The sequence below is a fragment of the Microchirus variegatus genome (assembly GCF_963457635.1).
Source record: "Microchirus variegatus genome assembly, chromosome: 16".
NCBI classification, from domain to species: Eukaryota; Metazoa; Chordata; class Actinopteri; order Pleuronectiformes; family Soleidae; genus Microchirus; species Microchirus variegatus.
In genome coordinates this window covers 8,018,802-8,031,781 of record NC_139817.1, presented here as the reverse complement: position 1 = coordinate 8,031,781, position 12,980 = coordinate 8,018,802, and the positions used below count along the sequence as shown (strand labels likewise).

The window sequence follows — 12,980 nt, the reverse complement described above, 5'->3', positions numbered from 1 at the left end:
AGTATAGTAGGACGTACTACATAGTATAGTATGACGTTTTTGACAAGTTTTGGACCAAAAAAGCGTTTTTCAAAAAATTAGTCAGATTTTGGACGACATAGTATAGTATGTCGTTTTTGTCAAATTTTGGACCAATCTTTTTTTTTCAAAAAATGGTCACATTATGGAAGACATAGTATAGTAGGACGTACTACATAGTATAGTATGACGTTTTTGTCAAGTTTTGGACCAAAAAAACGTTTTTCAAAAAATTTGTCAGATTTTGGACGACATAGTATAGTATGTCGTTTTTGTCAAATTTTGGACCAATTATTTTTTTTCAAAAAATGGTCACATTATGGAAGACATAGTATAGTAGGACGTACTACATAGTATAGTATGACGTTTTTGTCAAGTTTTGGACCAAAAAAGCGTTTTTCAAAAAATTATACAGATTTTGGACGACATAGTATAGTATGTCGTTTTTGTCAAATTTTGTACCAATTTTTTTTTTCAAAAAATGGTCACATTATGGAAGACATAGTATAGTAGGACGTACTACATAGTATAGTATGACGTTTTTGTCAAGTTTTGGACCAAAAAAACGTTTTTCAAAAAATTAGTCAGATTTTGGACGACATAGTCGTTTTATGTCGTTTTTGCTAAATTTTGGACCTATTTTTTTTTTTCAAAAAATGGTCACATTATGGAAGACATAGTATAGTAGGACGTACTACATAGTATAGTATGAGGTTTTTGTCAAGTTTTGGACCAAAAAAACGTTTTTCAAAAAAATTATCAGATTTTGGACGACATAGTATAGTATGTCGTTTTTGTCAAATTTTGGACCAATTTTTTTTTTCAAAAAATGGTCACATTATGGAAGACATAGTATAGTAGGACGTACTACATAGTATAGTATGACGTTTTTGTCAAGTTTTGGACCAAAAAAACCTTTTTTCAAAAAATTAGTCAGATTTTGGACGACATAGTATAGTATGTCGTTTTTGTCAAATTTTGGACCAATTCTTTTTTTTCAAAAAATGGTCACATTATGGAAGACATAGTATAGTAGGACGTACTACATAGTATAGTATGACGTTTTTGTCAAGTTTTGGACCAAAAAAACGTTTTTCAAAAAAATTATCAGATTTTGGACGACATAGTATAGTATGTCGTTTTTGTCAAATTTTGAAACCAATTGTTTTTTTTCATAAAAATGGTCACATTATGGAAGACATAGTATAGTAGGACGTACTACATAGTATAGTATGACGTTTTTGTCAAGTTTTGGACCAAAAAAGCGTTTTTCAAAAAATTAGTCAGATTTTGGACGACATAGTATAGTATGTCGTTTTTGTCAAATTTTGAAACCAATTGTTTTTTTTCATAAAAATGGTCACATTATGGAAGACATAGTATAGTAGGACGTACTACATAGTATAGTATGACGTTTTTGTCAAGTTTTGGACCAAAAAAACGTTTTTCAAAAAATTTGTCAGATTTTGGACGACATAGTATAGTATGTCGTTTTTGTCAAATTTTGGACCAATTCTTTTTTTTCAAAAAATGGTCACATTATGGAAGACATAGTATAGTAGGACGTACTACATAGTATAGTATGACGTTTTTGTCAAGTTTTGGACCAAAAAAACCTTTTTTCAAAAAATTAGTCAGATTTTGGACGACATAGTATAGTATGTCGTTTTTGTCAAATTTTGGACCAATTTTTTTTTTCATAAAAATGGTCACATTATGGAAGACATAGTATAGTAGGACGTACTACATAGTATAGTATGACGTTTTTGACAAGTTTTGGACCAAAAAAGCGTTTTTCAAAAAATTAGTCAGATTTTGGACGACATAGTATAGTATGTCGTTTTTGTCAAATTTTGGACCAATCTTTTTTTTTCAAAAAATGGTCACATTATGGAAGACATAGTATAGTAGGACGTACTACATAGTATAGTATGACGTTTTTGTCAAGTTTTGGACCAAAAAAACGTTTTTCAAAAAATTTGTCAGATTTTGGACGACATAGTATAGTATGTCGTTTTTGTCAAATTTTGGACCAATTATTTTTTTTCAAAAAATGGTCACATTATGGAAGACATAGTATAGTAGGACGTACTACATAGTATAGTATGACGTTTTTGTCAAGTTTTGGACCAAAAAAGCGTTTTTCAAAAAATTATACAGATTTTGGACGACATAGTATAGTATGTCGTTTTTGTCAAATTTTGTACCAATTTTTTTTTTCAAAAAATGGTAACATTATGGAAGACATAGTATAGTAGGACGTACTACATAGTATAGTATGACGTTTTTGTCAAGTTTTGGACCAAAAAAACGTTTTTCAAAAAATTAGTCAGATTTTGGACGACATAGTCGTTTTATGTCGTTTTTGCTAAATTTTGGACCAATTTTTTTTTTCAAAAAATGGTCACATTATGGAAGACATAGTATAGTAGGACGTACTACATAGTATAGTATGACGTTTTTGTCAAGTTTTGGACCAAAAAAACGTTTTTCAAAAAATTAGTCAGATTTTGGACGACATAGTCGTTTTATGTCGTTTTTGCTAAATTTTGGACCAATTTTTTTTTTCAAAAAATGGTCACATTATGGAAGACATAGTATAGTAGGACGTACTACATAGTATAGTATGACGTTTTTGTCAAGTTTTGGACCAAAAAAACGTTTTTCAAAAAAATTATCAGATTTTGGACGACATAGTATAGTATGTCGTTTTTGTCAAATTTTGGACCAATTTTTTTTTTCAAAAAATGGTCACATTATGGAAGACATAGTATAGTAGGACGTACTACATAGTATAGTATGACGTTTTTGTCAAGTTTTGGACCAAAAAAACCTTTTTTCAAAAAATTAGTCAGATTTTGGACGACATAGTATAGTATGTCGTTTTTGTCAAATTTTGGACAATTCTTTTTTTTCAAAAAATGGTCACATTATGGAAGACATAGTATAGTAGGACGTACTACATAGTATAGTATGACGTTTTTGTCAAGTTTTGGACCAAAAAAACTTTTTCAAAAAATTAGTCCGATTTTGGACGACAAAGTATAGTATGTCGTTTTTGTCAAATTTTGGACCAATTTTTTTTTTCAAAAAATGGTCACATTATGGAAGACATAGTATAGTAGGACGTACTACATAGTATAGTATGACGTTTTTGTCAAGTTTTGGACCAAAAAAACGTTTTTCAAAAAAATTATCAGATTTTGGACAACATAGTATAGTATGTCGTTTTTGTCAAATTTTGGACCAATTTTTTTTTCAAAAAATGGTCACATTATGGAAGACATAGTATAGTAGGACGTACTACATAGTATAGTATGACGTTTTTGTCAAGTTTTGGACCAAAAAAACTTTTTCAAAAAATTAGTCAGATTTTGGACGACATTGTATAGTATGTCGTTTTTGTCAAATTTTTTGGCCAATTTTTTTTCAAAAAATGGTCACATTATGGAAGACATAGTATAGTAGGACTTTTTTGTCAAATTTTGGATGACATACTAAAGTATGACTTTTTTGTCAAATTTTGGACGACATACTATAGTATGACTTTTTTGTCAAATTTTGGACGACATACTATAGTATGACTATTTTGTCAAATTTTGGACGACATACTAAAGTATGACTTTTTTGTCAAATTTTGGACGACATACTAAAGTATGACTTTTTTGTCAAATTCTGGACAACATACTTTAGTGTGACTTCTTTGTCAAATTTTGGACGACATACTAAAGTATGACTTTTTTGTCAAATTCTGATGACATACAAAAGTATAACTTTTTTGTCAAATTCTGGACAACATACTTTAGTGTGACTTTTTTGTCAAATTTTGGACGACATACTATAGTATGACTTTTTTGTCAAATTTTGGACGACAAACTATAGTATGACTTTTTTGTCAATTTTTGGACGACATACTAAAGTATGACTCTTTTGTCAATTTTTGGACGACATACTAAAGTATGACTCTTTTGTCAAATTCTGGACAACATACTTTAGTGTGACTTTTTTGTCAAATTTTGGACGACAAAATGACATGAGGCCACAGCCAGTCCAAGTCTCGGAACAGTGAGGCAATTTCCTTTATTTTTGCTGTACAATGAAAGCATATGAGTTTGAAATGCATCAAATGTATATAAGACAGTATTTCAGGTTAGATGATTAGAAGACCTGACCTTTTGTTTGAATCCATCCATTTTTCAAGAGAGCAAAATGATTGCTCCCCCTGAACTGAATCACTCACTGAAAGGATTCATTCATCTCACAGCCCTGCAACTCGAGTGAGACAATGGATGCAGGAAGTACTGAACAATTTGCCGAAAGTATCTTTGGAACAAATATTTTTAATGATTCAGTTTTGACCGTTACTAAACAGCACTGTATGTCTGCATACATTATGATCATCATATGACCAATAAGGTACACCAGTAAACAGAATTCAGGTTGCCTATTTGCAGTTGGTTGCTAATACTCCAAATCTGGTAAAAAAGGACAAAAAAGGAAAACATTTAATCCCAGGTTTAAAGGGGTTTTTCACCAGTCAGAAGATGTTTAATCAGATTTCACTCCCTGGTCAAATGACTGTAATGCACACAGAGGGAACATGAGTATGACGATACATGCTAATGTCTTCTTTGTCTGCTCGATTTCTGTACCATTTCCTGCATGTCCCAGCTGCTCGCATATCATAAATTAGCACCAATGTTAGCATTGACGGGAATATTTCAGGCATAATATTAGTGCGAATGAGGCTTTAGTTGCACATCCAGTAGCATGGATGTAGCCTCAGATCAATGGCATAACAAAGACATCATATGAACTCCTGTCGACCGAGTCCCTCAACTCAGCAGCAGGTGGAATCAGTGCGAGTCTTTCTCGATAAATCCACTGTGTTAGTGTGGATGACATCGTCGGCTCTGTCATCCAATGCCAGAATACGGCGAATCGCCTCCTCGAAGGCCAATGCTACATTTGTAGCGTCCTTGGCGCTCGTCTCAAAGTACGGGTGTCCTCCGTTCTCACGGCACCACTTCCTCGCATCCTCTCCCGACACCTGACGTTCAGGAACGTCCAGTTTGTTGCCAATGACCACGAAGGGGAAGCTATCCGGGTCCTTCAAGTCCGCGTAATAAGTGAACTCCTTCTTCCAGTGAGCCAGGTTGAGGAAACTTTGCCCGTCGTCGACGCTGAAGGTGAGCAGGCAGCAGTCGGAGCCGCGGTAGAAAGGCGTGCGGAGGCTGCGGAAGCGCTCCTGACCTGCCGTGTCCCAAATCTGCAGAACGATGTGGTGGTCGTCCACCTCCAGCTCCTTGTTGAGGAACTCCACGCCAATGGTGTGGAAGAGGTGAGTGTTAAACTTGTTTGTGACGTAGCGGTTCATGAGCGACGATTTGCCAACGCCGCCATCGCCCAGAATGATGACTTTCAAGAGTGAAGACTTGGACATCATGGAGTGAGCTTAAGACGGCCGGAGAAAGAAAATTCACCTTGGGAGGAAAAAAAAAAAAAGGAAACAATTATTTAAACAATAATAATACTTGAAGATGAGTTCAAGGGGCGTTCCCTGCACAGGATATGGCTGCATCACTGCCTAGCAACTGCTTTATTTCATTCACAGACTCTTAACCTTTGTCCTCACAGATAAAAGTGCCTGAGATAAGAACGAAAAGCATCTTTATCAGCTTTCACTCTCTCTCTTTCTAACACCCTCACACACATTCTTAGACAGCATTCTTAGTAAGGACACACATCTGCATTGTATACCAATGGCAGCTCGTCAATAGGGGGCGCTAGGACGCCACTCCATCAGCAAAGCAGACAAAAGAAGGCAACTTCTGTTGAACATCCATCTTTCCATTTTCTACTGCTTTATCCTCCACATGAGGGTTTCGGGGGGATTCTGTGCTAATCTCAGCTGACATAGGGCATTAAATCGAGTGTTAAATTGATAATCCCCATATTGTACGTCTTTGGACTGTGGGAGCCAACAGCCAACAGTCAAAGTCACTGTGGCTTCCGGCAGCTAACAGCAGTTAGCATTTGGAAAAGCCATCATTTGCCGACATATATAACAGGTATCCACTGGACACGTAAATCCTTTGAGGCTGGAAGTTTGTGTAGAACTCTGTGCTGCACTGTGCAGCCAAGAACGGAACACTTCGCAGATTTCCCCTCTTCCAGATACTATTGCCCTCGCCTGCACTCTCGCGTTTTTTTAGGGACAAAGCGGAGCTCCGCGAGACAACAATTCCACAAATGTCTCATTGTGACGTAGCAAAAAAGTTGATTTTGTATAATATCTCTTCTTTAACCATTTCCTCAGAACTGGCCAGAGTCAGATGAGCTAATCTGGCTAATCCCATCAAACAGCCACCGCCCACTAATTACCCAACGCAAATTAATGAGCTGCCTGCGCAGCTTGTAATGCACTACTGTGCATGAAATGGTCCATGAAAGAGCCACAAAACATCACATGATCACACTGATCACAGGACCAGCGAGGCGTCCTCCGTCCATCCACAGTGTTGCAATTCAGCAACAACAGGAATGTGTTCCAGTTTTATAGCTGCACATTTGGATTAAGATACTGAACCCACTCACTGGCTTTGGTCCTCAGAGGGAACTAATGAGGGTTTAAGTGTGAATTTAATTCTGGACACCAGCTGAGGCTCGTGCTCATCATCCTGTACATCAAAGAAGACCAGACCGCTATGGAAGGAGGGAGGGAATTCTAAGAACTGGCTTTGTTTCGTCTCCTCCTGCACTCAATACTCATTATATACAGTATTTTATAGTCATACTTGAAACTACTTTAAAAATTCAATAACAAACATTAGCTGGTTCCAATTTTCTCAAATACATGGATTTGAAGCTGTGGTTTGTCTGATAATAATCTCATCATGAAATAATAACTAACTTTCAACAATTACTTGTGTCATGTCACAAGAGAATATGATAATGATAGTACGCATCATCATTATTCCCTACTTTCTGACATTTTACGCTGTAATGTGCAAGTTAAACGAATACAGAATATCAGTGTTTATCAAAAATCACAATATAAATAAAAATAAATAGAGCAAATGTTTGTATAATGTAGCAACTAATTTACAGCCATAGCTTATATATCATTTCTGAAAGATGTTTTTGTGATAAATTAGCTAAAACTTCATGTTATTTAAAACATTCACATAAATCATAGGTTAATGGTTGGGAAAATTCAGCAAACTTGTGCATTGGGACCCCCAAAACAAGCTCCTGTGACCCATCTGTGGATCCCCAACCCAATTTTTGAGAACCACTGCAGTATATTATACATGTAGGTTAATAATCTAGATTTAGTGCAATCCCTCAATGACTTTACAGAGTTTGAAGAGTTGGAAAAAGTGATAATTTAAGCTCTGATAAGAAGTGAAAGGAACACAAGCTCATTTTCAGCCCCAGGATCAATGCATTAACAGGAAAATGACACGACTACTAAAGTGGTGCAGAGGCAGGAATGCCACTCACACAGGCACACACCCAGCAGTCATATGCTTCATTCAGCAGAAAGCACAAGAGAGGCTGTTCTTTGGCCTATTCCCAATGAGGAACAAACTTCAAACATTATTCGATTAAAAGCCACAAAATCTGTGGGACAATGAGAGCGAGTCAAAAGAGCAGGGCAATCGTTTTAGCCAAGTAATACACAACCCGTCTCAGATTTATCTCAACCACAGGTGTGACGCTTTTTCATTTTACGACTCCAAATATCAGTGAATCAGCAGCAACTAAACTTGGAAAGAGACATGAACCAGTATTTCCCAAACTATCTACGAGGGGACCGACGTTTTAAAGACGGCAAACAATCGTGAATCACAGCGTAGACCATGACATCACTTTGAATTGGTAATTTCCAAGACGCGTTTTGGAAATTAATTAGATTTAAGGCATTTTATTTTATAAATTTTTAATTAAAAGCTTGAGAAAATTCTCCAAATTGGCTTGGAGACCCAAGAAATATCTTCCACAACCCATGTGTGGGTCCCGCCCCAGTCTTTTGTAACCACTGATCTACACAGGCACACGTTTTTGACCTCCACTAAGGAGGTATATGTTTTCGATGAGATTTCCAGAAAATGTCAACAATGGGACCAGGAACAAGTGATTTAATTTTGGGCGTGATCTGTAGATGCTATATCTATTTTTAATCGCTATTTTGTGGGGGGCTGAAGCTGCCTTGGCGGAGGTCTGCGCTCTCCGAGTGCTTTTCTAGTTACATTTTAAAATCAATGTATTTACTTTTAATTACTTAATGAGCCAAATAAATGTCTTAATTGATTAATTGATCAGTTGTTTGGCAAAAAAAAAAGTTTTATTTTGTTATATGGAACAAAGTCAACCAGATTTATTAATATGTAGAAAAAGTTGAAAAAAGAAACTCCACTAAAACTGATTAATAGTTTATTAAAACAAATAATTTGTATTCGATTAACCGTTGCAGACCTACTGATTCACTTTTACGACTCTTTGTCCGATAATGGAACCTTCACCATAATAACTCCCCACTGTCCGATAATGGGCGCGCCAGCTGATACGCACACACTCGCCGCGTTAAAAACGACACACGGTAAGATTTTCTCCGCTCCTGAAATGAATGAATGAGTGAGTTTACCCGTCACTGTGGTGCTCGCTGTCCGCCTCTGGTCACTTCATCCATGCCTGCGATCCGGTCAGTCAGTGCCGCTGCTGCTGCTGCTGCTGCTTGTGAGGCACCGCTGAGCCGCTGCTGACGCTCATATGACCGGGCAGCGTCACGCCTCCTCTCATGTGGTCACTGCATCCACTGCATTGTTCTGTTTTTGTAATGTTTTCAAAGGAGAAAATAGTGTCTTTGTGAGTGGTTTTTCACGCATGTGACAACTGACGTAAAGTCACCATGAAAAAACACAACAGGACTGTGGGACTTTCCACTCATTTCAACACTGTAAATAACTAATTCATCTCTTTAAAGGTCCAGTGTGTGAGATTTAGGTGAAGTTTGGAATGAAAAATAATTATAATGACTTTTCTTCGTCGAATCTATAATGGAAGTATTAGGGCATTATTTTGAGAATAAAGTCATAATGTTATGAGAATAAAGTTGTTGTTTTGAAACGATATGGATTGTACCATTTTGTACTTTCTACACTGTGTATAATATGCTTTTCCTTACAGAATTATAATTATTGTATTATTATCAGGTGTCATGTCTGACTTGTGGACATGAATTCCAAGTCTGAAACATTATTAGAACACATTTTCTGCTCTGCAGCAACAACAACAACACACGTGCCATTATTTGTATTCACAAGGGTTAAACTGCGTGAAATTTGCTGCCTAAATTACAGGCCACCATGAATGAAAAGGCTGAAATCCTTCAACCCACACACCTACCAAGGCTGCATTTACACTGCAGGTCTTGATATGTGCAGCATCTGAGAGGAGACACAACACAGAGCTGAGGTATCACACACACACACACACACACATTCCCACTGTATCTCTGTGTCTGACAAGGTGCTGCTGAAAAGAATCATGGGGAAAAGTGGGTGTTATCATGTTTGTCAAGCTGTAAAAAAAACAGACCGTAATGTGCCGTAAAATGAGAAAATAGGGCAAAAATGAGAACATTTCAGCACTTTCAGCAAATAAATTCAATCAAATCAAAAGTATTTACTTACATTTAGTCTCCCTTTACTTAATTAAGCTGGCTTTAAGAATACATAGCTTAGAATTTCTTATATTTGCACATGTAAATCATTGTTTCAGCTCGTTACTTAAGCTGTAATATCTTATTATTATAATAAGATAAAGTCAGATATTGTTTATTTCTTAGAATAAGAAGCAACATCTCAGATGATCTGTTACTAACAATTAATAACACATTAGATAATGATAAAAATAAACTTTATTCTCATAATATTCTGACTTTATTATACATAATATTACAACTATATACTTGTAATACCACTTTTTAATATAACGATTTTTATCCACATAAAATTGCAACATTCTTTTCATAAAACTACAACTTTATTCTTGTAATATTAAGACTTTATTCTTGTAATATGACTTTTTAATATTACGACTTTATTCTTGCAAAATGATGACTTTTTTCTCATAATATTATGACCTTTTTTTATATATATTAAGTCTTTATTCTCGAAAACATTACTTTTTTCTCTCTCTTCAGTTTTGCCCCAATACTCTGTCATACTAAATGTATCTTAATGTAGTTATTTAGGCAAAAAAACAAGCACAAAAACAGCCTTTTTTGTCACAGCTTTGTTACAAGTCACATCTGACAATCCTTTAATCCTTTATATAAAAGAGATTGTAAAAGGTTTTCTAAAACTGATTTTAGGCCCTCACTGTGATGTTACGATGATGTGTAAATCACTAAACTGTGCCACATCCACTGAGTTCACACACAGTGGGATATCCACTGCTCAGCAGGCAGATTACTGACTCACATGCTCACCCTTTACTGAGGTCACATGTCTCACCCACTCACTCACAGTTTGCTCCAAATGAATGGGATATTGTAGAAGGTCACGGGCATGTGTTGTTTTTTTTCTTTCATTCTTTCTTTGGTAAGGAATTTACCCAGCATTCATAGCAGGGATGACTAACAATATAACACTTTCTTGATGAAGATCAATAAAATCAAGTTGAGTGAGCTGCTTTTCCAGATATTGTGGTTTTAAGTCTGCAGCTGCCGTGGCTCCGACTGAACGTTGCGATCTCTACTAAAAAAATCCTAAGAATTTGTTGTTTAAACAGCAAAAATGCAGCGCTGTCGTCTCTCTCTGTCGTGTCAGTGCTGAAGAAAACACAACACAAAAGAGATATTGCCGAACATTCCCTCGTATAATCGATCACTTTTGGGGGATTTATGTCAGTTTTAAAGGATAGAGAGGGAGAAATTCACCACTGGCCACTGTATGAGTATCATTTCTTTTACAGTGTGTCATAGTTTATAATTGTTCTGTAGAATCACCTGATTGTATGAATTGTTGTCTTTTGGACCGCTATGTTTTTATGGTAGCCCACTATGGACAAACTTAATTTTGATGGGAACTGAAAGCTCTTCTTCACTGGCCTTAACAGTGAAAGATGTACATTTTTTGAAGTTGCATTACCAAAAAAGCTAAATCTATGGTATTTATTAAAACGTAGTGAGGTCATCTGTGTCATACTGAGATACTGTGGACTGAAATCCCATACAATCCAAAAAGCAAATGCATAAAAATGTGGATTGAAATCAGCAATATCATATTAGCTGAGTCATGTTGTGTGCTGTTTATTTCTTCTTCATGGGAGAAGAATATTTGTTACACAGCTAGCCAACATCGTCATTTCCAGGTTTGACAAACACTGATCAACATTTTTTAACATAATATGGACCAAATGATTTATCAATGACAAAAATAATGGTTAGTTGCAACTCTAAAATGAGATATGGGTATTGTTGTTCTCAAGTTTGTGATCTCGGTATCAGACAAAAGTGGTATTGTGCCATCCCTAATTTCTTCACAGACAGATCCAGCCACTGTGGTACCACTGCTTCCCACAGTCACTGCAGGTCACAAAGGTCATTGCATCCTCGTCCGGGCCGCCTCGTCTCACCCACGCCGGCAGGAACAGTGCACCTCTGGAAACCTGCGTCACTCTACAGTCCGACCCGCCGCAACTTTTGCAGTGGATCTTCTGCGTCTGCGTCCCCTCGATCCCCTGTGGAAGCTGCCTCTCGCTCAGTCCCTGCGACGAGTACGCCTCTCTGAGCTGCCGCAGCTCTGCGCTCGCCATGTCCTCTGCCGACATACAGGCGAAGGCCTCAGGCGACAGGGAGCCGCTCAGGAGCCTGAGACGTAGGTGACTGTTTTTCGGATTCCTCAGGTTGGCTACCTTGCTCCTCACGCAGGTTTTGTATTTGGCCTGGTTAGATTTGTGGAGTACATGGATGTGTTGCTCGATGTTGTCGGCCAGCTGCGTCGCCACATCCTGATCAGAAGGTTCGGGGGAGAGGGCAGTGAGGAGCAGCTGAGCACATTTGGTTCTTACGGATGGAATAGCAGACGATACAGATGTGTTCTCTGCAGCCTCTGTGGATGTAGCAGCACCACTGCCACCAGCAGAGTGTGAGGAAAGTCCTCCCTCCTCATCAGTGTGTGGTCCTGGACCCTTCACAGAGAAACCCTGTGTGTCTCTGCAGTATCGTCTCCACTTGGACAACAAGTGCTTGATTTTCTTCTTCACACTGACGTCAGAGCAGGTTTTCAGGATCTTGTAAAGAACTCGGACAATGTCGGTTGTTTCCATCTGCTCTGCTGTGACCCGAGCCTTATCAAGGTCACTGAGGATGGTCAAGATGTTCCCATAGCTTCTGTCTGCATTGGATTTCTCTATCTGCAGCACACACTGGTCTATTTCTCTTGCATCCATGACAACCAGAGAAATAAAACACTTAACATCATAACTCCTGCACGTAAAGATCACAAATCGTTATGGAAAATACCAAAAAGGGTATTGTCGTGGTGTTTTGTACTGGCCACAGACTGTAAAAGCAATATGACTCAACTTTGCAGTATTCTTTCAGTTAGCAGATTAAAACTTATTTTTTCTGTGTTGGTTCGTTTACCTGCGGCCCTTTTGCTCCGTTAATTCCTACGGAGTTGCTCGCCCAGCGCGTCATCCATGCCAAAAAAACATTTCTGGTTTATTTCCGGGTTGTGTTACTCCCACAATGCCTCTCGGCTACGTGAACGAGACGTACGAGCACGTCAGTCTCCTCTCCTCAATGAACACAGCAGCTCGTTAATACATCGATAATGCGTTTGAAAATAAATGCGAATGAGTGACGAATAGATATTTTATTTCATGTATGTGAACGAAAACCCCCTCATTGCCTTCATGTATTCACATTTCTCATACAGTTCCCTGAC

General features: G+C 37.4%; 2 protein-coding genes across 2 annotated transcripts; both read right to left on the bottom strand.

The window, feature by feature from the left end:
* Positions 1–4,176: 4,176 nt before the first annotated feature.
* LOC310937861 (ras-related protein Rab-9A-like) lies at positions 4,177–12,726 on the bottom strand. Its single transcript, XM_083902242.1, has 3 exons — positions 12,677–12,726; positions 8,669–8,849; positions 4,177–5,501 (listed from the first exon to the last, which is right to left on the bottom strand). The coding sequence occupies exon 3, from the start codon at positions 5,462–5,464 to the stop codon at positions 4,859–4,861; it is 606 nt and encodes a 201-aa protein (XP_083758368.1). The 5' UTR covers positions 5,465–5,501; positions 8,669–8,849; positions 12,677–12,726; the 3' UTR covers positions 4,177–4,858.
* Positions 11,511–12,480, bottom strand: tceanc (transcription elongation factor A N-terminal and central domain containing; the record flags this gene model as incomplete). The annotated part of the gene is made up of 1 exon (XM_083902266.1): positions 11,511–12,480. The coding sequence occupies one exon, from the start codon at positions 12,478–12,480 to the stop codon at positions 11,569–11,571; it is 912 nt and encodes a 303-aa protein (XP_083758392.1). The 3' UTR covers positions 11,511–11,568.
* Positions 12,727–12,980: the final 254 nt, after the last annotated feature.